Source organism: Sarcophilus harrisii, chromosome 1 (genome assembly GCF_902635505.1).
Source record: "Sarcophilus harrisii chromosome 1, mSarHar1.11, whole genome shotgun sequence".
Classification (NCBI taxonomy): Eukaryota; Metazoa; Chordata; class Mammalia; order Dasyuromorphia; family Dasyuridae; genus Sarcophilus; species Sarcophilus harrisii.
In genome coordinates, this window is record NC_045426.1 from 562,287,287 (window position 1) to 562,315,127 (window position 27,841).

General features: G+C 31.9%; 1 protein-coding gene across 4 annotated transcripts in view; it reads right to left on the reverse strand.

Moving 5' to 3' along the window:
- The window catches only part of EXOC2 (exocyst complex component 2), a 200,436-nt gene that overhangs the window by 130,004 nt on the left and 42,591 nt on the right, over positions 1-27,841 (reverse strand). For all 4 annotated transcript variants that reach the window (XM_012541697.3, XM_023496373.2, XM_031946943.1 and 1 more), the window contains 5 exons: positions 24,935-25,059; positions 13,150-13,230; positions 2,584-2,729; positions 2,370-2,451; positions 985-1,087 (listed from right to left, as the gene is read on the reverse strand). In XM_012541697.3, the coding sequence (XP_012397151.1) occupies positions 985-1,087; positions 2,370-2,451; positions 2,584-2,729; positions 13,150-13,230; positions 24,935-25,059 (537 nt within the window). The remainder of the gene's footprint in view (positions 1-984; positions 1,088-2,369; positions 2,452-2,583; positions 2,730-13,149; positions 13,231-24,934; positions 25,060-27,841) is intronic.

Genomic DNA, 27,841 nt, shown 5'->3' on the forward strand with positions numbered 1-27,841 from the left:
CCTCTTAGATTTTCTTCCAGCTAGGTAAAAGAGGCCATTCTTTTCTCATCTAGCCTCATTCACTAAGTAGGTATTACCCAAATTAAAGTAAGACCTGGGAAAGACCTTAACTTAAAAAGATCTCCCACTGCATCAGGGCCATCTCCAGTCATCCTGATCTAAATGTGATCATTGTACTCTAATGGCTCTGAAGGAGAAAGTGGGACAAGTGACCTTGCACAGCTCTCCTTCATTTAAATCCAATTCACTTTCATGTCATGGCATCAACTCCCTGATATCATGTTTGTCTTTGAGAAAAAAGGACAAACAACAATTACCCACAAGAATTTTCTTTTCTGAGATCAGCCTTTTGCAAGCATTAAATTGTCTGTTCTGTGTTTAAAAAAAAAAAAAAAAAAAAAAAAAAAGCTTTTCAACCAGTGACCAATGGCACACTCCTGTGGCATGAAGAATTGTCTGGTGTGCCCAGAACCAGATGATTTGTATGCCGGAAGCCTCTATGGGGCCCATAAAGCTGTTGATGCTGATGTTGTTTGTCTTTCCTTCTCCAAGAGGACCCTAACATCAGGAGGTAATGCCATGACATGCAAGTGAGTCGGATTTCAGGGAAGAAGGGTGTACCAGGTCACCCGCCTCACTCTATTCTCACACTGGCAGGGATTACTATCTTCAAAAGTGAGGCACATGTGTATATCCTCAAATGGAGAAGTGGGCTAAAGATGTAAAATATGGAAAAAGCATATTAACAATATAAAATGTTCCAAAAGGTGGAGAACTCCAGCAGGGCCTTACAATCTTTCAACTTTTATTAGCTGGGCAACGATTCCTTGGCAAGTTCCCTATTTCAGGAAAACATCTGTCTCTTAATTCTTCTAAACTTAGCTTCAGGGTACAGACACCATGCTCACCACCACACAGATGTATTTATGTCTATCTCTATCAATGAACACATAAAACTAGTTAAGGGATTTTAGAAATAGTCACCTTATATAACGTTTTTGATCATGTAGAGTAGATGGAGTCTCAAGCAATTTGTCCAGTAGTAGTTCTCTTAAGTCTTCAATTCGTGTTTCTACTTCAGCATAATCTATTAAAAAGAAAAAAGGTAAAAGTTAATGTCAGGGAAATGTAATTTGAAACACATTTTCCTGAGTCTTATCAATCAATTTAATAAAGAAAATTTAACATAGACAGCTTATGAACCATATTGAACTTTCTTGATTAAGTAAAAAAAAAAAAGTTTAATTTGCTTTTAAGGTTAGAATCCTTAGAAGTACATGGTTTTCTGAAGAGGGGAATAAGAAATGTGGTTTTACTTTTGTCATAAAGTATCTAAGATTGAGGCCAACCAGTAAAAAGGTTTTCTTTGAGAGTAATCATAACTGAAAAGCTTTCCATTTTCCCCAGAAAAATGGGAAAAATAATAAAACCACTTTCCCTGCATACTTCATAGGGCTGTGATGAGGATCAGATAACATATGTGGTAGCACTTTGCAAACTGTAAAGTGTTTTAAATATATAGGTTATTATTATTATTTGGTGACAAAGCTTTGTGAAAGTTTAACCAATTATTCTTATATTTTGAATTTGCATTCTTACTAAGTACTGATAGATTTAAATGATTACAACTTAAACACATTCTGACAATATACTAAAACTATTAAATGATTAAGATAACATTAAATTATTTCTATAGTGATAAAACTAATTATAGAACTTCACTACCCTGTAACTACAGATATTCTATCATCCGGCCCCAAAACTCAAAAAATCAAATTAAAAAAAAAGATGATGAATCTGATACTTATCATACTTAAAGTTAGTTCACATAGAATCATAGCCTAACGTTATCTATTTATATATAACTACTATACATATTTATACATAACTATAACACATTATCTGTTTCTTTAATGCTTATTTAATGAAAAAAATCTAAGCATTAAAGATCATTTAAGCAATATCTATCCAAACATCTGAAAGAATATGTTCACAATTTTTCTATTTATTGTTTAGTAGTTCTGAAGTCACCAGAATAATATGGCTGATCTTAGAATTAAAGAATTAAGGCATAGAAGAGAACTGTTTGCCTAAGAAAGAATAATAATAACCTTCTTCCCTCCCCCCCAAAAAAACCCACTTGAAGATTCCCATAATGCTACAGCTTAATAAAATGCCCTAGTTAGAAATTCTGCTCAAGTTATTGTTTAAAATAGTTGTTCCAAATTCTAAAGAGAGCACCGAATAAACACATATAACATTCTTTGCACAAGTTAAAACACATGTAACATTCTTTGCAGAATTATAAGTTCCCCATTCTTCCTATAAAAGGAAAACTGAAAACCTTAAAGTAATAAACAAATTCTTACATTTCTTGAAAACTTGCACCTCCGTTTTCCCAAAGAGCGACTTGGCTTTTTCATAGTCATTAATGACTACATCATAATCACCCTTTAAAATAATGTTTTAGAGACTGTCAGTATAGCTCAATAAAAATAGATCTAATTAAGCTTTTGAAAAAGGATAAATAGCATGCCTTTAAAATATATAAATAGATCTGTGTATGACATGTACACATATTACCTTTTGAATATTCCTTTCAATATTTAGAGGAAGATTGAAGAGAAACTTAAAACGCTGAAGAACATTTAATGCATTTCTGGTAGAATCCGCTTTGTCCTTTCGGCCTAAGACTTCTTGAAACAATGTATCAGCAGTGTTACTTGCCCCTATTTTAAAAATAACAATTTAAAAAATATATAAGAGAAAATCTTCTTTAAATCAACAGAAAATGTTTTCAATATTTGGAATCAAAATGCTGTACATTACCACTGTTATGTATTTAAATTTTTTTTTTTTTGAAATCAGATATATTGGGAATATGTTAAAGTTTACTAAAATACAATTTCAATCTTGACTGCTTAAGCCTTAACGTGGTGAGAGCTCTATACAATTAAAAATTGCATTTTTCAAACCTAAATGTTTAATTTCACTATGGTGAACTTAGAGTTTATTTTAGCCAATACGCTACATTTTATAATTAATCTCAGGCTCTTAGGTTAATTAATCAACATAGAATATATCTTTTCCAGCATATCAGCAAAACTTTAACAATTAAATACCATGACTGATATTTAGATGTATAATACTAAATGCAACAGAGAAAAGAGACTTTCAAGGAAAGAATTAAATATACATGTTGCTTAAAATATTTCATGCCAGGAAAAAGGCACAAAATATAAAAGTTACTTAATTTAATACAATTTAATGTACAATTTTAAAGAAAAAATACTATTTTTAAAAAATTGACAGAGCTGCTTTCACTCCCATTTCAATAAATAATTGAGGATCATACAATTCTTATGCTGAGTAAATCCCATAACTGTGAATCACAATAATGAAAGGACCGCTTCATCAGAAATCTAAGTAAAATTTATTTTCTGCAGAAATAGTTCAAATTTTTCACCTTACGAATTATTTTTAATTAGTCACAAGGAAAAGGGGGGAAAAGGTTAAACTGTTTTTGCTTGTTTGATCACTGCCTATCAAAACTTTCTACATTATCTGGTCTAGTGACTATACTTTAAGCAAAGATGAAAAAATTACATCAGTCTCACTGGGTGGCTTGCATGCCATATTCTCTAGTCAACACTGTGGGTGGCCTGATCATGTTAAAAGTCGTCTTTGTAAAATAATTATTTTATCTAAATAATGTTGAAACTCTGTTGAAAATTTAAAGGCCTGATGTAAAAACTTTGTTTTGTCAAAAGAGCCATTTTCACCACACACTATTTCATGTAAAATATTCTGATTTTTATACATATGCATAGATAGATGGATGCATGCCATTCTGGTCCCACTCTCCAGTTTTATAAAAATGGCTAGACAATATTTGAAATATGTTCAGAGTAAAGTTTTTCCCTTAAGAGAAAATTATAAAGTGCTTATTTATTGATTTTTTTCCAATATAAAAATTTCTTGAAAAGTAAACACATAAATGAGCAGATATGTAGAATGGATTTTCTTTCTTTCTTTCTCTTTTAAAGAAAATTTCTTTTGAGGATAAAACTAAACATCATTAAGGATTTTTTTGGTGTGTGGCATGATACAGGAATTCTATTTCAAACAGTACAAGAGCTAATTATATGAAGTTCTTTTTGAAGAGATTAAACAGTCTGTTAACTCATAAGTTGTTTTAATATAATAAAGTAAAAATTTGAAAAATATGATTTTAAATTAATTTTCCAAGTTGCCTAGAAGCACGTTAAAAGATTAAAATATATTGAACATTGAAAATAATTTTGCAACCACAGAGAAACTAAAAAAAAAAAAAAAAAAATAGGGGATAATTTCTGGCCAGAAGAATTAAAACCTACAGGAAATTTCTTTGAAATGAAAGCACAATACAAAATTAATTTAAAATGACTGTCCAATTACCAGTTATTGAACTGCATAATGAAAAATGAGATAAACTATGAAAAATTAATGCCACCGTTTAAAAGTAGATTCTAATTTTTTTTTAAATGGTAGACATCATTGCCTGAGAAAACGGTTTTGTGCATTTATGTTTTTCTATCTCAATAAATGACACCACTTGATATGTTTGAGAATTTTAAGGATGCTACTAGAGATGAAATATTTTATTCAAAAGTTTTCAACTTCATCTCTAAAGAGTCAAAAAGTGAATAGCTTGGTAGTGTTTTCAAAAGTGCAGCATGCTATATATAAAGGTAAAGAATCAGATTACTATCATCATTACTTTAGGCATCAAAAATGTGCATATAAAATGAAAATATGTATATGTCACCTTATTATCTTATTAAGCTCCATGAATTTCAGAAATACATGGATGTATACTTTTGGCACCAATTTAAGCATTCACAAATTTAATTTTAAAGTCATTTTTCTATATATAAGCATATATAAAATGTATGTTTAATTCTCCCAAATAAGCACTACAAGTTAGTAGTGGACATTTTCTATTAAAAATAAAAGTTAAAACAAAATTACAATTTATATCTTTTTTAAACTTTCAATAGCACTTTGTATGCATTATCATTTTATATAACATTTAATTTTCCTAATTCAGAATAAAGAAGCAAGAATTCAGAATAAATTCAGAATAATTTTAAGCACTAGAGCACTACTCCAAGAATTTTGTACAATTTAACTTCTTAAATGGAAGAATCTTATAGAGTATGACCATATACAGTTGTGGTTCTCAAGATAAGGAGACCAGTTAGCATCAAGGGTGCACTAAGCTTTTCTTTTTTCACTCAAAATTTCAAACAAATGGGCATTCCAGTGTTATATATGATTTACAAATGTTAGATATACAATTATTTATACGAGTTTCAGGGCATAACATAAACATCTTATTATCTTTATGAAAAAGAGGTGAGCGTACAGAGCCTTAAAAGTCATCCTTACTGAGTAATAGAAAAATATGGGTACCAACTGAAGTAGTCTTTGAATGTTATTATTTTTTTTTCTTTCCAAACCTTATAAGATGTAACAGGATAAGATTCTGAAGCAGCAATGTACCAGTCACCAAAAGGCAGGCACAGCAGCTTAGCTGAAGTATGAACCTTTGAAATTTACTTCAACAACACTTCTTAAGCACCTACTATGTATAAGAAAAAAGTAATTGTTACTGAGTAACAAATAAATATAGGGACCAACTGTAGTGGGTCTTGGGATGTTTTTTTTTTTCTTTCTTCTTATTAGACCTCAGAAGATGCAACAGGAAAAGATGCTGTAGCAGCAATGTACAACATAATATGTGGGCTGATAATAATTCAAAAATAAATTATAAAGTTATAATTGTCTGACCTTCATTTTAAGTTCAAACTCAATGTGTATGAGAGAAGGGGGGGAGAGAGAGAAAGAAAGAGAGAGAGGAAGGGGGAAAGGAGGAAAAGCAAAGGCAGCAAATAACACAGCAAGATAGAAGAGAATGGAAGAGTATATATATGCATAATTTTGGCACACTGAATATGCAATATGTTTGAAATGTTCTAAGGAGAGGTCCAAGCAAACTATCATGAAAAAAAACTGAGGTTGGAGAGAAGACTTTCAGCTGAAGAAATCTTTCAGTGATGTAATATTTGGATTGGGGCCTTAAAGGGATGGACATTAATAGAGGGAGAGGGAGAAAAAGATAAAGAAAGGGAATCTAATTTCAGCAATGGGAACTGGCATGGAAATAAAGGGAAAAATATTGAAATGTAAAACATGAGATGGGACATAAAGAACAGTTTATTTTGGCTAGAATAGAGGTTATATGACAAAGAGCAGTATTAAAGTTGAAAGACACCTACATGTCAGCTGAAGTACATTTTTAACTGTGAAAAAGTAAAACTGTATTTAAATGAACATGTACCAAGCAGGTATTGGTTTTAATCAACTGAATTGTTGGGTTTTTCTTTTAATTTCCTAAAAGAATTTTAAAATTTCTACCTTTTTTTTGAGAAAAATTTAAATTATAATGGTAATTATACTTGGGAGGTAATCATATTTAGCTTAAGAAATATTATGTTCTTTTAGTCAAATAATAAGATAGGACAGTTGGGTATTACATGTATAAGGTAACATGTAATCGATAAATTAGTATATGTAGTACACAATCATTGTGACAACTGAAAACTTCTGCAGATCTATGAATTCTAAGGAACTCAGAAAGTTTTCTAAAGCAGTGTGCCTCTCACTTAGGGAATATACTTGTCTAATATGTATTCTCACCTGGTCTACGTTGTATCCACAGGATTGTGAAGCTGTAGTTAAGAGTAGTCTAGAGCTGTGTAATAATAAATAGCTGTGAATGGGTCAATAATGTTCAAAATCATGACCTCACTTTCACAACTTACACAAATGAAAAAGTTATAATGTAGAAGGTTTGGAAAGATTTAGGATGAAGATGCAGGAATATTTTAAAAATGTAAGTATATGTACTTGCAGTTGAGATCTGCGGGCTGAGCAACAAGATCAACCAAATCATTTCCAGTGGAGAAGTAATGAACTGAACCAGCTATGCCCAGAAAAAGAACTCTGGGAGATGACTAAAAACCATTACATTGAATTCCCAATCCCTATATTTATGCACACCTGCATTTTTGATTTCCTTCACAAGCTAATTGTACAATATTTCAGAGTCTGATTCTTTTTGTACAGCAAAATAACGTTTTGGTCATGTATACTTATTGTGTATCTAATTTATATTTTAATATATTTAACATCTACTGGTCATCCTGCCATCTAGGGGAGGGGGTGGGGGGGTAAGAGGTGAAAAATTGGAACAAGAGGTTTGGCAATTTTTAATGCTGTAAAGTTACCCATGCATATATCCTGTAAATAAAAAGCTATTAAATTTAAAAAAAAAAAAAAAAGAGAGAGATTTGCAGGCTGAGAAAGGCAAAAATATTACAGAGATGGCTAACAGAACTAGAAAAGAGGTGGACTAAGAAGACACAAAAAGAATGAGGAAAATAAAGATGTGTGTGGCTAGGCCTTTTACTATCTACTTATGATATGAGCGCACTAGACAACTATTTCATATTGTTCTGGTGTCTGAGATTAAACTAGTTTTGTAATCCCAACAAATCCTCTCTATTAGTTAATGAGATCCTTTATTTTCACCCTATAATTCTCACAATTCCAGTTAACTCTGACAGTAACTATAAGAGTAGCGGGTGCAGAATGATCTCAAAAACTATTAACTACAATAAAGTAATTCCAGCATGACAGCTGTCCTAACCCATGTGTGACTCTATATGGTTTAATCTAGAAGACAGACTTTAATAGCCTTGGTGCACTGAGCACCTGAAGTGGCCAGCTACATTTGCTGAATGTTATTCATTAATAATATCACATGTCCAGAAGTCCTACCTTTCAGGAAAATCAAGTCATATGACATTAAAGCTTCTTTTCTATTAAACTATAGTAGGTTCACTGAAATTAAGTACTGTGCTGTTCTGAAATCATATTCTTATATCTCCTATACTGTGCTCAAAGTGTAATAATTTAGCATATGCATAATATTTTACCTAAAAGAAAATGAGTTTCAAAGCAGTCAAAGTAAACTTCATTCCTTAAATTACATTTAAGTAGATAATTTTCATGAGGCTCTAAAAAAAAATTACCTGCTGGCTAACTTTTTGGTAATGGGTCATTTCAAACCTAGCTAAACTTGACTTGAGACCAGAAATATACAGTTAAGTGGCTGGTGCCATACCTGAAGCCTATTAAGTTGAGGGTGATATCTATATCAGGAACAGCTAAAACTAATAACTTAAGATAAATGATGCAATCTAGTTGTACTAGTCATACTAACTCTCCAATCCCAGAGAGAGTTGAGGATAAGATGACTAATATGATCAATTTTCCTCAATGCAACCCCTGAGATCAAAGGAAATTTGCAATTTTAAAGTGTCTAATGTCTGCTTATTTTAGATTATTAAGTTTGTAAAGGATTCCAAATCCTTTTGTTTCCCTCATGATGAAACTATAAGTCAAAGATTCAGGAATCATGCAGTAGTGGCTAAGACAGCTAAGTGGTTCAGTGGGTAGATAAAGCACTAGACTAAGCATCATTCCAAATGGGTTTCAAGATTTGTACTAGCTGTGTGACCCTAGGCAAGTCACTTAACTTTCCTCAGTCTTGGTTTCCTTATAGGTAAAATGGATAAAATAATAGCACCTTTCTCCCAGTATTATTTTGAGTTTAAAATGGGATAATATTTATAAAGTGACTTGCCAACTTTAAGTACTACAAAAATATTATTACTATAATAGTTATTTGAATAGCTTCTGTTTGAGCTTCAAGTGCCACAAAGCACTTTCTAGTCCAGGACAAAAGGAACTGTGGCCACCTAACAGGCTGGCATATTACCTGTCATGAAACAGCTAGCTGGCAAACTGGATAAAGCATCATGCCTAGAGTCAGGAAAATCCAAGTTTAAATCCAGCCTAATATACTAACTAGATGTGTGACCCTACTCACTTAACTTATGTTTGACTCAATTTCCTCATCTGTAAAATGAGGATAATAACAGTACTTATCTCACACGATTCTTAAGAGAATCAAAGGAAATAATAATTGTAAAGCACAGTACCTTGCTTATAGTAAGAATTATAAAATTTTAGCTATCATTATTATTTTATTCTAGCATCAATAAATTACTTTAAGATTACTCATAAGCACATGCTTTATATTTTCCTCTGAGATCTAAAATACCCATGATATGCTAATTATAAACTTTACACTCTAATTATGAACTTTAAAATTTGAAACAGATATTTAAAATGACTGTATGCAGAAGGGGAAGAAACTCTTAGGATTTTTCCTTATTATGGAATAACAAAGACAAAATCGATAATATGGTTCTCTGATTTAGACAAAGTAGATAAAGACAACAACAATAATGATACAGACAAAAGCATAGTAATATTAATTATCCAGGTCAAAAAACTGCCTAAAAAGTAATCTACTTAATTCACTTTTAACAAATTAAAAAAAGTAATGGTGCATGCACAGCCAAGGTGAGAGTATAAAGGGGGAAAAAAAATTACTTTTGCAAAAAAGTAAAATAAATAAAATAAAAAGTTTCACTCCTGGCTTTTATAAAAGCAAGATGGAATAATTCAATCCCTAGACAGAATTGAAAAATGTAAGTAAAAATCTTCTAAAATAATTTTATTTTAATACATATAAAACCTTGAATACTCAACTGATAAACTATGAATCTAATGAGCTGTACTTCCCATCATTATTTTAGGAAATAAAAACAAAGAAAAGTTACTCATGTTAAAATAAATTTTCGTAATTTGTAGATAATTTGTATTGCAATTCACAGTCACAAAAATAAGTGCTCATATAATGACTAATGAAAAATGAAGCATTTTTAGGAATTCTAATCTCCTGAGTTCTTTGTGCTTGGTCTCCATTTCTCTAGTTTTAAAAACTTTGATATAAATATATTTTATATGATTTTTGATATTTTTTGTAATGATAATTTAATCCCGCCAAAAGCAAAATAAAATTGATTCTTAACTAAAGTAAATGTCAGTACAAACTGTCTATAGGTATATCTAAAAAAAATTTCTTTTACTAATAAATTAATTGTAAATTAAATTAATTTAATCAGTAATAAATTAAATTACTTGTTTTTAATTAATTAAATAAGATTAAATTAATTAGTAAAATAAATTTAAAAAAAACTAATGAATGAATATAAATGAATTTATATTTGAATTCATAAATGAATTATATAAATGAATCTAGGTCAAAGGATTTCACTTCAAATTTCAAAATGAAAAATGATGAACAGAAATATTTTAATACTTAATTGTCCTATACTAGATAGAACTCGATCTTCCCAATGACTTTTGCATTCTGCCACCAAGCTGATGATGAGCTTTTCTGAACTTTAATAATAAATTAAGACCCTGGATAACAAGACAATCCTGGTCCATACAAAAATTTTTATATTTTGATAATTCCTAACAAAGCTTACATTTTACTGCTGGTGGAGTCTTCACACACCCAGGGTAACTTTCTTACTGATTGAAACAAACTTTATTTTAACATTACAGCATCTTAGGTATTAACTCTACTAATCAACCCAAATTTATCATTTCCTGTATTGATCATGAGTAAGTCTGACAGGTAGAATTTGAAAGGGGAAATGTTTTATTTGGGGTTTTTTGCTGTTGCTTTTAAAAATAAATTCCCAACTGTCTTGCCTCAATTCTTAAGAAATCATGCTGTTTCTATAATGTAAAGTTTTATTTTTTGTTGTTGTTAAACTTGTTGCTTCTTTTAAATACCCCCTTCTCCTCTTTTTATACAAATAATATGAACCAGTGGCAAAGATTTTGGAGAAAATAATGTAGCTAGAGGGACAATACTTTATCTTTCAGAGACTTTATTATAGCAAATTTGCAAAGATGATAAAAAAAGAGAACATTCAATATTAGATAGATTGGATAGATTGTAGGAAGAAAGACACACTACTACATGGAAAGTGGTAATACAAAACAACTAACCATTCCAGAGTTTGAAATTAAGCAAGAAAAGTGACTAAACTATCTATTTACCCATGATTCTACTGTTGGCCATGTACACTAAGGAAGTAAAAAACTCTAAACAATAACAAAAAAAACTCTCCAAAAGTTATACACATACACATGCACATGCATCTCCAAAAAAAACACTCCAAAACAATTTCAGAATTTCATAATAGCATTATTTTTATTGTAGTGAAGGAATGAAAACAGAATAAGAAAAGTGTATGAATTACTGAAATACTACTGAAGAGTAAGAATGACATATATGAAGAATTGTAAAAAATTTGGAAAGATGTAGAGCAAAATAAGTAGAAACCAAGAAAACAAGGCAGAGAGTAAAAACAATGAAAAGATCATTAAAACTTAAACTCTAGTAACTGAAAAATAAATGTAAGTGACATCCTAGAAAACAGATAATGAAACATACTTTCCCTCATTCCCATCTTTATATGCCCACGGCAGAAAGACTACTTGATCAGAATTGTACACATTGACTGTTTTTACTTAATGTTGTCTATCATAAGCATGATATATGTATGTTTTATATGCATGAATCTAAAGGGAGAAGGTAAGTAAAATTATTGTAATACAATGGAAAATAAAATATATCTTTAATATAGAAACAATTTTAATAAATTTAATTTAATTAATTTAGTAAATTAACTAGTCAATAAATTAATACAGAAACAGCTTTAATAAATTTTCATGGAGAATCTTTTTAATCATATAATATATGACATAAGTGAATTATAATAGCTAAATTATTGAGGAAAAACAAATATATATAATATATATGTATCTTACAAATTTTAATTAAGTACAAAAATTAAAAACTGAAACTCAAAGTGTTCCAATTAAATAAGCAGATCCTGAGGTCAGCGAATAAGCATTTAATATGCCCTTGCTATGTGCTAGTTACTGTCTTAGGCATAAAAGCACACAAAAATAGTCTCTGCTTTCAAGAAACTATTATTTTAATTTGTAAAGCAATAACTACATATATAGAAATTATATACAGAGCAGGTGGAAGGCACAGAAGGTGAAACAGCAGAGTTTGAAATGTTCAATAATATAATCATTATTATTAGTGCAATATCCTCTCTAGAAGTTATCAGGAAAAGATAATGAAAGAGCTGAAGATCCAAGGCTCTCAATGAAAGGGGTAAAAAAGGGAAATAAATAATCACCAAGATATAAGCCTCAAAAACCAGCAAGTCCAGACTTCAAATTCAAGAGGCAAGAACCTCTGAGCCAATGGGAAAATTTTATTTTGAGAAATTTTAATATATTAAAAAAAATAGATATCTAAAACCCCAAATGGATATGTAACATAATATTATATAGATAATACCTGAAATTCACTTATTCACTGCTCTATTCATAATGCATTTTTTAAAAATAAAAAATGCAAATAGTTCTGAGGAATAATACATTAAGATACAAAGATCTTAAAGGAATTAACTTTGTGGAATAGATTGCCCTCAGAGTAGTTTAACACCTAATAATGAATGACAATCGGGAAGTGGAAAGACTAAATATTTTACCTAATTTACACAGGTACCTAAGATTTGTCTCTGTATTTAACTGGGTATATTAGTTCGAGAACTTAAGAGCAAGAAAGACAAAAAAAAAAAAATTTGTGTGAGAAGTATTAAGACCAAGAATGGAAATTTTGGGTGTCTTATTTCAGCCAGCAGCTGAACCTGAAGAGTGCTTATCATGCTTGATTTATGTATATAAGTTCTTGTACTGAATGTAGTGATATAAAAGATGAAAATTTTGAGGGGAAAGAACACTTGAATAGTTTTTCATTGGATCAAAAACCACAATTAACTTCTTTCATGACACTTTTTAACTCTTTTAAGAAATGTTCACTTTTATTTTTTTCAAACATCATGAAAATGATGTCAGAACGTAAATATCCATTTCAGAGGTATTTTAAATCCTTTTCTTCATTACATCAATAGTATGTTGAAATAAGCACCAAAATACAACTTATGTTTGCTAATGAAGCAAAGTCAAAGAAATATATTGAAGTTTGTTAGCAAGTCCATAGATAGCTTCTGGTAGAAGAATAACACTTACTGTTCAGAACATTCTCCAGTTTTTGCGTCATAGATCCTTCTACTTTTTCAGTTCCATCAGCTTCCAGTTTTTGATGGATAGCTAGAATAAATGTCAAGTTAAAATGCAGACCATTTTAATGGGTGAGAACACATTACATCAAAATGACATCTTTAAACAACTTTTTTTAAAAAATGATCATATTATTTTCCCTACTAGACAGGAATAACACAAACAGGCAATAGCTTGCAAAAGTAAGAAGCCAGATACAGCCAAAATTATTCACAGTTTAGCTCTCCTAAAATAACACATGGTATACACATTTTAATCATTTACTCTCTAAGGTTGAGCAATAAAAACAATTGACTTTAAAAAAGTAAAGAAATGTAGAAATTATGACAGTTTGGCACTTTGGACTCTCTGTAACTATAAACTACATGTTGGCAGATGATTATTTGAAAGTCACCTTGTAACTTCTCAGTCTTCCCAAATGCAAAATAGAAATATTACCAACCTCAATAAAAAGAGGAAATAAATTTGGGATAGGATAGGGAAAGCAACTATATTTGTGGTTTCCTAGCTTTAGGAAACTCCCAGATGAGGAAACTTTCTTTACCACAGCTAGTGGATATCTTCCCTGCAACCTGGAGCCTTAGAGACAGCACAAAGAAATTATATGACTTGTATTGACTTAATAGCCAATAGGTCAATAGGTGCCAAAAGTAGGACTTGAATCCAGGTTATCCTAGTTTCAAGGCCCACTTTCTATCCACTAAGATAGGATGAGATCAAATATGGCACAACATATATACTGCCATAAGATAAAGGAAAAAAAAACCAGGCTTTGGAAATCTGGGTAGGTCATTTAAACTCAAGCTCCTCGGTAACTTAAGATTATTAATTATAGACAATTAATTTCCTTTGGTAGAAAATATTGAAGAAGGTACTCTGAAACTCTCTAAAACTCCTTGAAGGACAAATTCTCCTTAAATCCTGCCACTGTGGGGACCCCACCTGAGGACAAGTAGCTTCATTCTGTTGTATGGATGGGGCTGGTTGAGTTGGAGTTGGAGATATCAAACCTATAAAAAGACTCATTCAATTCTAATTCCAGCTCAAGCTGAAATCCAACTTGTAGATAAAAAGAGCCAACTTGGAACTCCACCTACTAGCCTAGCCTCCATGGAGCAGGCTTGAAATGCCAAAGATTTCCTTATAATAATGGCAATTAAAAACTCATTTCTTTATAGAGAGGTCCTGACATGCATGCTATGCAATGCCATGCTAGGCTATGCAATGCTATGGCAAGGAAATCTCTGCCCACTAGAGTAATATTCTCTTCCAATGCTACCCTCTCTTTATTATCACCTATTTCCCTAACGAGATTTTAGGCCCGTCGAGATTTCTCTAAACTTCACTTCTCTGCCAGAACTCCTCTACTGAGGAATTCAGCCTTTTTATTCTTACATGGTAAAGGCTTACTTCCCAATGCCAATAATAAACCTCTTTTTCAGTCTAGCCTTTTCAAGTTTGTAAATTCCTTTACAGAGAATTTCTGTGCCACCAGAAGGGGGTTCCCACTCCCTATCCTTGCGCCGAATCCCAAGGGGGTGTAGGGGAGCCAAACCTCTCCATTTGGTTCCCTGAACCTGCCACTAGACCTTATCATTTAACTCCCTGCTCACCAGGAACACTAATCTCATTTTGGTTCCCTAAATCTAGACTTCATCATTTGGTTCCCTGACACAAGGGAACCCCAAAATCTAAACCTTATCAATATAACCTTATTGGAAACTGCTTTCACCAATGAAATCTCAGGTGCAAACCCATCATCTGTCCCCAAATACTATTATCTTTACTTTTAAGAACATTCCCAATAAATGTAGGAATTGCTTTTATTCAATTCAACAAACATTTATCATGTCTGCTAAGTTAAACTAAATCTTATCAGAATTCTCATGAAATATACATATATGCTTACATGCTTATGCGCACACACACAATACATACATATCTATTCACACATACATGCATATACACATATATTTAATATAGTCCAGTATAGATTTGTGAAGGCAATACAAAATATAGGATGAAAATTTTAAGAAAATAGTAATCAAGTAACCTAAAAATCTCCCAATAGTACATAACATCAATTTTAAAGTAATATATCCAAAACAAACACAACCTGAAATTCAAGATAGTGACAAAGATAAGGGAAGTATCCTCTTTCTTTCTCTCTTTTTAAACCCCTTTTCTTATTAAAATTAATCCTTCTCCAATTTATACTTATTCCGATCACCAATCATAAAATAGTTTGAGTTCATGGGGAATATGCAATTTATGACTATATCACAATATATAGGATACACAGACTAGTATAAGAAGTTCTGGACTTTTTCTGAAAAATTAGGCTTAAATACTCTGATACTACTAGAGTCATGAGGAACAAGTCATTAACCATTCTGTAACTGGCTTTAGATTATAAAGAAAAAGAAAAAAGGATGATCTAGCATCTGTCATTATTCCCAAATTGATATTTTTGTATATATTTGTATAGTGATATAATCATTATACAAATATAACTGCTATAATTTTTATTTCTCAAAAAAAAAAATCAGAAAGAGATTTCCAGAGGCTCAATAATTTCCAAGATGAAAGACAAGCAAATATTAGCAATAACATTTCCATATCAGTTTTGAAAGGAAACCTTTTTCCTATTTTTGAAAATTATATGAAGGAAAAACTTGAATCTATATTTTTAACTATGAGAAGAATAGCAAATTATAGTCAATTATTAAAAGTCAGAATGGAAAAGCATGTGTTGTTTACTGGCTCCATGGATCCAAAATTACTCTTGGCCATTGCTCTTTAAAAATCTATAGCTGACTAAGTAAAAAAGTCTTTCATTACTCAAATTCCTATTTAGGCCTATGTTCAAAAAAAAAAAAAAATACAAAATGGTTTTGACAGGTTTTTAGCAGTATATAGTCTTAATCTCCTATTCAGGATATGAAATCAGGTTTCTTGTCAAAGGACCAGTGCCACTGAATGAGGAGAGACTCAACAACATCAGATTAGCCAAAAAGTATTATTTTGATCTCAGTAGTCCAAGCCACATATAACTAAATATTAAATAGGTGTAATCTGCATCTGTGTAGTAAGGACTTAGGTAAAGAATTCACAAATCATTTAAATTACTAAGTAATTAGAGCTCTGAAATCCCAATGACTAATTCTAGAACCATAAGTAAATCACTTTATCTCTCAGAGCTCATCAGAAAAATGGATTGGTTAAATTTCCTGAATCATGTAATTTAACTGCAAAGAAGTAAAAGTGCTCTCAAAAGTGGTTTCCAATCTTTTTAAGGAGTCCTTTAGGAGACAAAATTAACAGCAAACAAAGCTTGTAGAAAGAGTGTTTTTTCTTGGTCCACCAAAATTTGTTTTCTCATTTAAGTATTACAAGGGCAGTTCTATTCAATGAGCATCTCTAATGTTAACTAGGTTTAAAGAGTAATATAATCCATTCACAGCAGCTAGGTGGCTCAGTGGATAGAGGTCCAAGCCTGGAATTAGAAGACTCCTCTTCTTGAGGTCAAATCTGGCCTCAGACATTCACTAACTGTATGATCATGGCCAAGTCATTTAACCCTGTTTATCTCAATTTCTTCATTTGTAAAATAAACTAGAGAAGGAAATGGCAAACCACTGCAGTATCTTTGCCAAGAAAATCCCAAATGGAGCCACAGAGTCAAACAACTGAACTAACTCAACTAAGCTAACTCTTTCCTTTGAAGAATTTAAAGGAATTGATTGTCTTTATATAGTATAATCTAGATCAATAGATAATGTAGACAATCTATGTGCAGATTAATATAGATTGTATAATCTACAAATAGATTTTAGATCTAAATATCTATCTATCAAATCACTCATCGATGATCAAAACTATCTTTGTACTTGGGAGTAAGGACTGTTTCATGTCTTTACATCCCAAGTGCCTGGCATAATATCTGGCACATAGCTGATATTTGTTGAATAAGTAATATGCCTTCTGTTATAAAATCATTCACTCAAATGTTGTTATATCTGCTGGAACAAAATGTTATAGTGTTTATGGAGATTCTTTAAAATTTAAATACATATGATCCGAGTAAAGCTAACAATGTTAAGGAATTAAGTTACTTTAATGACAAAATACATTGTAGACACAACTTGTAATAAGCATACTTTGAATAAAGCAACCAGAGTTGTGCCAAAGGAAGATTATTATTATATGTAGCTGTGCTGGCTAGAACCATATTAAATGAACCCTAAAGAAACTTAAGCTAAGGACAAAAGGTTTTCAAAAATGTCCTCCTTTTCCTTTCACCACTCTCCATCACAAAACAGCTTAGGGCTCTGTACTATTTCTTTACCAGACTTATCTCTAAAATCATTTGATACCTTTATGAAAAGAATTATTCTAGAGATGAATGAATGCAACCTACATATGTGCTATGAATTCAAAACAGAATTTTAATAGGATGATACCAATACAAAGAAAAGGAAAAGAAAATAACATAACAGGCAAATAATTAATGGCTAATTAAAGATTGAAAGTGACTTTAAGAAAACTGGAAATGTAACAATAGCATCATCATAGAAAATATGCCTATTAATTTCAAACTACTTCAATAATCTATCACATTTATCAATGAATACAATCAAATACAGGAGATGAATAATTACAAAATAGCATAAATGCAGAATTCCCTATTATTATATGTATAAATGCTACAGGTTTTTGTTTTAAATTCTTACTTAGAAAAGAACACTCAGTTATCTGTAAAAAATCCTCTTTTGATGATGTGCTATATGTGTTTATCACCAGAAATGATACATTACATCTCTACAATAATATAAGCAGCAGTTCTGTTTCAGATGCTATTTTCTAAGTAGACTTTGGTAGTATGAGAAGTAATACAGCCAAATTTACTGATACTAACAAGACCCATCACTGATAAGGAGGTCATGTTGAGGAGAACCTAGGTCCTCTTCAGCTCAGTTTACAATCTACTTCTGCTGCCAAAGCAAACTTCTCCTCAACTATCTTCACATTAACTATAACATTCAAACTTGGTCAGCCAGGACTAAGGGGAGAGGAGACACTGGAATCTGATAAAGCAATCTTATTTTCCAGGACATTAAAGCAAATAACTAAATATCGGCTCACTTGCTTTGTTTCATCAATTTTTATTTTCTAAGTGGCATAATACAAAAAAACAAAACCAAAAAACAATAAACAGTTGAATGAGCATGATTTTTTTCTTTTTTTTTAGTTATGTGAAAAATTATTTTAAAATATTAAGTTTGGACAATACTTACATTTGGTAGTATAATTAATCATGAAAGAAATTCATAACATTTTTAAAAGGTGAAGCTGTAGAAAGCTGCAACTCTCACTGCTGAGTATGATTGATTTACAATGTATTTTAAGCAATTTATTCTACATTGAAATGGAGAATTAATATTAAGTCAGTCCATTAAAAAGCAATTATGAGGCACTTACTACATACCAAGCATTTTGTAATATACTCTTGACTCTGTTCTATTTAAGACATTTATCAATGACTTAGGAGAAAACACAGATGATATACATTTATCAAATGAATGATGACAAAGCAAGAAAGATAGATAAGTCAATCAATCAAAATTTATTAAGTCTTTATTATATGCATGGCACCATACTTGATAAAAAGGATACAAGATAAAAAGCAAAACAGCCCCTGTTTAAGGATTATAAAGTATGCTGAGAGAATGTGCATGTTCACATTGGGGAACAATAAAGAAATCTAAAACACCTGACTGGATTAAATAAGATAAATCTATTAAGATAGGGATAAAAGTAAAAGTGTTAAAAACAGATTAAAAAATATAAAGTATATGGTTAGACAAATAGTTCATTGAAAACAATGACATGGTATTAGTATTACATAACATGCTATAATGAGGCCTTTATAATTTCATTGCAGTTATTTGTGTATCTGATTTTATGATTTATAATGTCTACTAGACAGACCTGTGAAGGCATGGACTTCATTGTTTCATCTTTGGCTCTTTAACAATGAATTTAGGAGGCACTTAAGTAATATTTGTTGAATTCAAGACACAAGTAAGTTATTCTTCTCTGCTGACTGCCCTTAACTATCTCTTTGGTTTTGGTTAGTCACTTCACTTTTCTAGGCCTGTTTCTTTTTCTATAAATGAAGAAGTTGACCTATATGAATTGTAAAATTAATTCCTGTTTGAAGATCCTATCATTCCATAATTATTCCTTTATTTGGAATTGGTGGCTGTCCCAAAAATAGGAGATAAGGAAAAAGAAGCATGTGAAGTCTTAAAGCATCCATAAAAATTATTTTTCTGTTAAGAATTCATTACAAAGTTGTTAATTCAATGGAAAGTCCTCTGAAAATTGAGATGTTTATTTCTACTTATAAATGTATATAACCTCTACAGTTAATGAAATGGAAAGTTTATTCTATCTCTATGTGCTTTCTCCTCAGTCATTTGGTGTCAAGTAAAAGGAAACAAAAAACTTTTGTTTTGGCCCAAAGAAATTAAATTCTATTCACCTTGCTGTAGATGAATAATGCACATCCTTGAAGAAATTTTAAAAAGTATCAGGCTTAAAGGCTTCATTTCCAAAATATACAGAGAACTGACTCTAATCTATAAGAACTCAAGCCATTCTCCAATTGATAAATGGTCAAAGGATATGAATAGACCATTCTCAGATGAAGAAATTGAAACTATTTCTAGCCATATGAAAAGATGATACATTGCTGGTGGAATTGTGAATGGTCCAGCCATTATGGATGCTCAAAAAGTTATCAAACTGTGCATACTCTTTGATCCGGTAGTATTATTACTGGGCTTATATCCCAAAGAGATCTTAAAGAAAGGAAAGGGACTTATATGTGCAAGAATTTTTGTGGCAGGTCTCTTTGTAGTGGCCAGAAACTGGAAACTGAGTGGATGTCCATTAATTGGAGAATGGCTGAATAAACTGTAGTATATGAATATTATGGAATATTATTATTAGGTAAGAAATGGCCAGCAGGATGATTTCAGAAAGACCTGGAGAGACTTACATGAACTGATGCTGAGTGAAATGAACAGGACCAAGAGTTCATTATATACTTCAACAACACTATATGATGATCAATTCTGATAGACGTGGCCCTCTTCAACAATGAGATGAACCAAATCAGTTCCAATAGAGCACTAATGAACTGAACCAGCTACACCCAGCAAAAGAACTCTGGGAAATGAGTATGAACCACCACATAGAATTCCCAATCCCTCTATTTTTGTCCGCCTACAGGTTAGATTTCCTTCACAGGCTAATTGTACACTATTTCAATGTCCGATTCTTTTTGTACAGCAAAATAACTGTATGGACATGTATACATATATTGTATTTAACATATTTAACATGTATTGATTGGTCAACCTGCCATCTGGGGGAGGGGTTGGGGGGAAGGAGGGGAAAATTGGAACAAAAAGTTTTGCAGCTGTCAGTGCTAAAAAATTACCCATGCATATATCTCGTAAATAAAAAGCTATAATAAAAAAATTTAAAAAAGAATCAGGCTTCACCTCAATGCTCTTGGGGTTCATTTTGTTTCTCTAATATAATTTTGAACTGCTGACTGTGTATTTTATCTGCCTTAGCATTAAGCACTTTGTTTTCCCCTCAGTACTCTTTCTATTCATTTGATTATACTGGAATAAAATTATACATATTTTCCCTCTTTTGATTATTGTCCCAGAGTCTCTAAAGCCCTGCTTATACTTCTTTCAACAGCTCATCATTTTTATATTCAGTTTGGCTCAAGGTGCCAAATCTGTTGATAGAACTTTAAAAAAAAAAAAAAAAAAGAGAAAAAAACAACAGATTATCAACACAAGTTTAACTGTGAATAGTTACAACAGGCCTTAAAGAAAAAATATACAACACTTTATCCAGAAAAAGAGTTAAGTTGTATAAAGCTTTTAAAATCTAATAGAAACTGAATAAGGGATCACTTATATAACACTAATATAACAGCTATCAAATCTAAAGTTATATCCTCAGATGATTATAACAGACTCATTTCTAATCATCTATACTATAATGTACTGCACTTATACAAATATTTGCTCCCCCTCCCACCAAATGGAAATGTTTCACTACAAGGAAAAAGTTACATTCCAGAATGAGTTTAACAAAAGTTCTCTGAAAAAAAAAGCAATTTTGTAACTTAAAGAGAAGATTATAAAGTTTAAAAACTAACTTCAGTAGAAGAAAAATGTGTTAGTTCTTATAAAGGACAAAGAAATATATCAATAACTGCTTTTTTCTCCAATCCCAGAAAGAAAATATGATATATTTTGGATGTTATAGAAGCAATAATAAAATTCAGTTTTTATTTTTGTGAAGAATTGTTCATTGAGTCATTCTTTTCGTTACTATTTGAAAAATTACAAAGAAAAAAGATGAAGGCAAACTGCAAAAGTACTAATTAGGTGTTCCATATGACATGCATTCATAAAATAAAAACACCTTTGCCCATAGTGTTTTTTTTTGTTGTTGTTCACAGTTAAAAGATAGATGGAACCACCTTAGGCAAAATTGCCAAAGTAGGTGAAGCTTGCCTTTATATTCCCCATTTTCTCTCTACCTCTCTACTCATGCCATTATGAATGTTTCCCAGCATAACATTCAGTAAAGTGGTATGAGCAAAAACAAGTTTTTGAAAAGGTCCTGAAGAAGCAGCCACATATCTTCATTATTATTCAATGTCCATCTTTTGTCTTTCATGGATTTGCTGGACTGGTCACCTTAGCTTGCATCCCGAACTTCACTTGCTCATCAGAAAACACTGTTCCATTCTCTCTTTTTTTCTAATGGGTAGTCTTGTGTTATTTGAATGCTCTTTCCTTTGTATTTGTATTTCTTGTGATGGTTTACAGAACTTGTTTCTTAAGTGAGCTGTTCGATTAAATCACTATGTGTCTTGGAGTTTGCAGTCTTGGATTTTCTGTGTTTTGTTTTGTTTTGTGGAGATAATCTGTGAAGTCTTTCAATTGGAATTTCCTTTTCTACGTCAAGAAGTTCTGGATAATTCTCTGTATTTTTTCCTGCATTATGTTTTATTGTTTTCTTTTGAAAAACTTAGGATCCTTAAGTTGTCTCAACACATCTTGCCCAGGAAATAAGAATATTGCCTGCATAGTTGGCATATTTTAATGCTTTTTGCTTCTCTTCTCTGCTGTGTACTTCTGTGTAATGGCATTCCCAATCTATTCTTGTCTTTTGTTTCCTTAGTGAGGCTTACTATAGTAGATTCCAATTTTCCTATTCTGCTTGTCATTTTTGCTGTTTGGGACATACATTCTATTCCATAATTCATATTTCTCTTTTAAACAACAGTGTGTCATAGTTCCATGTTCTCAAATTCTATAAGGTTCTGTATCTCATCAAATGTGGGATCATTTTCCTTCATTTTGTAGTATTTAATACTATGTTTTAAACCCTTGTTTCCTTCTGTGTTTTTCCTCTGTTTACAATCAAGGTTTTTGATTTTTCTTCTTCCTGAAATCTTTGGTAATTTATCTCTCTTCCTCCTACCTTCCTCCCCCTTTATTTTCCTTATCACTCACTTTCTGACCTCTCTCCTTTTTTATTGTGGTTTCTTCATGGATCTTAAAGCATCTCAGCCTCCTTGTACCCTGGACATTTCATGGTTCAGCAGCCTAGGTCTCTGACCCAAGTGACATTTGGATGGTCAGAACAAGTCTGTGTTGGATGCTATGCCGTTTCCCTCAGACTTGAAGTGCTGCAGTCTCCCACATCCAGTTTCCTGTCTTAGTGTCTTGTCCCATCACCTCTGTTCCTCAGTTTCCAGCCCACACAGGAAGTTCAGAGACTATTTTTCCTGGCACTTCAAAGCTTTTCAATGCTGTTGCTTCTGGGTTGTAGCCCTTGGTAGGTTTTTGCTCCTGAAGGGCTATGGTCAAGTTGTCTGTTTAGATGAAGCAAATTCCATAGCTTGTGCCAAAGTCTCCATGGCTCTGGAAAAGGAGAGGGGAGACCAGGTGTAGACATGGGCATTGTGGTAAACCTATGTCCTATCCTCTGGTCTGCTAGTGTAGCCTCGATGTCACTAGGCTAGGAGTGGAGGAATGCTGCAGAATGAGCTCAGGTCCAGTAGTTTTTTGTTTCTTTAACCTTCTTTTGGATTTGGGTTTCCTAGACCATGTAGATATATGAAGTTGCTTTATCACTGGTATATAATTTCTGTTTTTGAGAAGTTTGAGAGGTCATAGAATTCAGAGAAAAATGTTTCGTCCTCCATCTCACTCTTCATGTGACCCAGAAGTGCAGAGGAGACTCGTGGAAGAAATCATGAAGATAAAACTTTAGAGGCCCTGGATAAAAGCAATTCTGATGACAGAGTAAGTGTGTATGTGTATGTGTATGTACCTGCATACCCTGAAGAAACTAAAGATCTTCCCTTCCTAAAACATAACAAAATAAATAAACACACATAAACAAAAACAACTTTTCAATACTGCTCCAAAGTCCTTTTGCTAATTGTAAAATAGACAGGATGAGAGATTTTGAACTTGATGACCTCCAAGATTCCTTCCACTTCTGAATTTATTATTCCATCTATCTTTTTCCTTGGAATGTCAAATTTCTCAAAAGAGCAGTTTATACCCAATGACTCCATTTCCTAATCACTTCACTCCTTAACCTTTAGCAGTTTAATTTCTATTTACCACCTTATTGAAACAATGAATTAATCACCAAAGCCAATGGAACAGAACTTGCTAAACAATTTGGGAAAAATATGATCAAATCCTTTAAAATTTCATTTATAATCTAGTGTCTATTATTAACATGTGTTTAATAACCATTATGAATATTATTTGTTTCATATTAAATTAAGACTACAACCATTTTCTGAGAATCATAAATAGTCTTGGCAACTGACCCCAGAGCAGAGGCAATGCTGACTTTGGACACTGAATAATGTCAAGTTTAAAAAAAAAAGGAACGTGAGTTTTAAATGCAATTAAGTTATTGGTAAAATAACTTTTGGTAACTTAAGGCAGCATTAAAAAAAATAAAATAATGCAACAAAAAGCACCCTCTGAATTAAAATAATTTTAACTGTTTTACTAATTTAATTCAGTCTTTGGTCTGGTTATCCTTTTGCACTTGAAAACTACATTACAGACTTTGCTACACAAGGGAAGCTTTGGTCTAGTTATCCTTTTGCACTTGAAAACTATATTACAGACTTTGCTACACAAGGGAAGGAATAGGGGAGAAGAAGTGAGAAAAATAATAAAAAACCAATAGGTCTTATGTTCTATACACAATGGATTATACTTTTAAACCTAACTATCTGTATACTATTCTATATACTACTGTAACTTCATAAGAATACAATGACAAAAAAAAAATCTAGAAATATATTAGAATTCGGTTTTCTTATTAGCCCAAAAGATCTGAGAATCACTAATCGACAAAATAATCTCTCATCTCATACATGTTAGAAGGATCAAAACAAAAACCTCATAGGCAAAGATTTAAAGTACCAAATCTTGAAAGAGTTTTTAGCTTAGTCTACAACATTTATGGCACTTATTAGATCTCCACTTTTATAAATACAGAATGAATGTAGCACACTGTAAATATTCTGCAAACACAGTGTCATGTTTCTATTATTGAAGCTCCTAGCAGATGATTCTAAGTATCAATTTACCTGAGAGGGCATCTTGAGCCTCAAAAAAAGTGCTAAGACCTCCTTTCACATATGCTAGACTCCCTTCATTTTTCTTATTTGCTTGTTTCTTCAGGTTGCTGACTGCCATTTTGAGCTGCTCAAAGCTGAAATTACACAAATTGAAACAAATGTTTAGCACCACAAATAAAATATTTTACCATGAATAAAAATATATTCAGATAATTCACATTATGTTATAATCTATTTTAAAAAGCATCCAGAAAATACCTATCAGATTAAAAACAAAAGGCTTTCAAATTTTCATTAATGTTCAAATTTTTCAATTTGTCATAAGACCTTAGATTCCAACACTTCTAAAAGATAAATTATGTAAAACTCAAATGGCATTTTCAGATATATTTGTCACTTGGTAATAAATAAATATATGTGCGTGTGTGTGTATGTATATATGTATGTATACGGAAATGCAATTAACCATTTTTATCAAGGACCTGTGGTGGCATTCTCCTTAAATATGTTGGTAGCACAAACGCTGGATGGAACAACACTGGCTGACAAAGTCAGGATTCAAGAGGGTAGATAGAGTATTAAGCTAAATCTACTTCTTTTTTGGGAGGATGTGGGGTAGAGCAATTGCGATTAAGTGATTTGCCCAGGATCACACAGCTGGTAAGTTTTAAGTGACTGAGCTCACATTTGAATTCAGATACTCTACTGCACCATCTAGCTGCTTCATAAAAAATCAGTTTCATAAGAACAAGATGGGGGAGGCATAGTTAGATATGAATTTGTGTGAAAAAGATTTAGGATCTATTTCAATATGTCAGCTTGTGTGATGTAGCAGTCAAAAAAACTAATGTACTCCAAAGCTGCATTGAACAAAGCTTCTAGGCAATGGTCTCTCTGTACAAAATCTTCATCAGATCTCCTCTGAATTTTATGTTAGAGCACTGAACATTGTTAAACCAGAGAATTTTTATAGAAGGGAAACTTCCACATAGCAAAGGACCTTTATTCACTGACATATCATGAACAACTGAAGGAACTGAGAATGGAGATGAAACGTTCCTTAGCATTCTCAACCTAGAATATTCCTTTGCAAGGTTTGTACCTTTCTATCTCAGTTGATTTCATCTGGAGTCTCCATTTTGGAAAGAGACCCAAGCCAGCCTTGATTCTTCTGCCAGCCTATTCCTGACATCTAGACTTTAAAACCATGTCCCCCATACAAGTGATATCTTTTTCTCCTCACTCTCCCCTTTTGTGTGCTGTCAACCCTTGTTAGAATTTAAGTTCTAGGGGCAAGAACTGTTTTTTTTTTCCCTGCTTTTTGAATCCTCAGTGCTTAGCATACTTCTTGGCAAAAAGCAAGTATGTAATAAATGTTTTTCTTTCTTCTAGAGACTACTTAATAAATGTTTCTTTCTTTTTCTTTCTTCCCGCATTCAAGTACATGGAAAAAGAATTGGACTTGTTCTGTTTGATCCTAACAACTGGTAGAAGTAGCAAAGAGGCAAATTTAGGCTTGATGTCAAGAAAATCAGAGGAACAATTAGATTGTCTACAAGTAGAATGGCTTGTCTCAAGAGGTATGGTGTTCCCCCCTTTCTATCTCAGTTGATTTCATCTGGAGTCTCCATTTTGGAAAGAGACTTAAAGGTCGTCAAGTAGAGGCTACACTATTTGTTTGGTGTTTTGTGATAAAAATAATTTTCTGGTAATATCTGAACTAGATGGCCAATAAGTCTCTATGATTCTCAAAATTATGGTATCTTATGTGTGTAAACATGTAAATAATATAAATGTATGAGTATAGGTAAGTACACACATACCTGCATCCATATGTTAACCAAAATAATAAATATATCTGTTACACAAAGTAGTTTGAAAAATATTAAAACCCCATAGATTTTTCAAAAGGAAAAAAAAAACAAAAAACTACGGTTCTGTTCATGTACAAAACCTGAAAAGGATGAATTCCATTGAATATTTAACTTGTATTATGGTCTAAACACAATATCATATACACCAACTCTCTACTCACTGTTCTACCAAAGCCAGTTTCCTAAAATAAACCTATACTGAACAAAAACAAAAGTAATATTAATGATACCTTGTGGACCTGTCATTTGAGTGGTGTTTAACTCAATAGGTTAAATAACCAAGGACAAAGTATTCTAACATTAATTTACAAAGAAGACACTGAGAATCCCAAGGTTGCCTTTCCAATTAAACTGGAAAAATTACAGTTTTAAGTAGAAACTAAAATACCCAATACTGAATATATCCTCAAGTACAAAGAAATACATAAGTATTATATAAATTACGTAAGTAAAACTGAGATAATTTCAAATGATTTTTAGCCTACAAACATAATATGGCAATTAATTGCCTTCCCACAACAATTATTCAGGCAATATTTTGTTATAAAAGATTATTAAGATTTAGTTTTAGGGGCAGCTAGGTGACGCAGTGGATAGAGCACCAGCCCTGAAGTCAGGAGGACCTGAGTTCAAATGTGACCTCAGATACTTAACACTTCCCAGCTGTGTGACCCTGGGCAAGTCACTTAACCCCAACTGCCCTGGGGGGGGGGGGGGGGGGGGGGGGGGAATGGGGAGATGCAGCAGTTTTATCACAGGTACAATTTTTTTTTCCCATAGTTAAGGTATGTTTGTTTTCATACCTTAAATATATAGTTCAAGAGATTATGGAATGATCTTTTAAAAATAATTTTAACAAACATGAATGAAAAAAATATTTTAATTTTTTTAAAATTACAATCCTATCTTGCAAGTGTTTGCAGATGTATCTTAACACTATGAATGGTTAAATTTAAAAAGCAAGCAAATAATCTGAAAATCTGAAATTAAAGCGTCAAGTCTACTTTCTTGCTATTTCAATGTAGATTTCACAGAGTAAGAA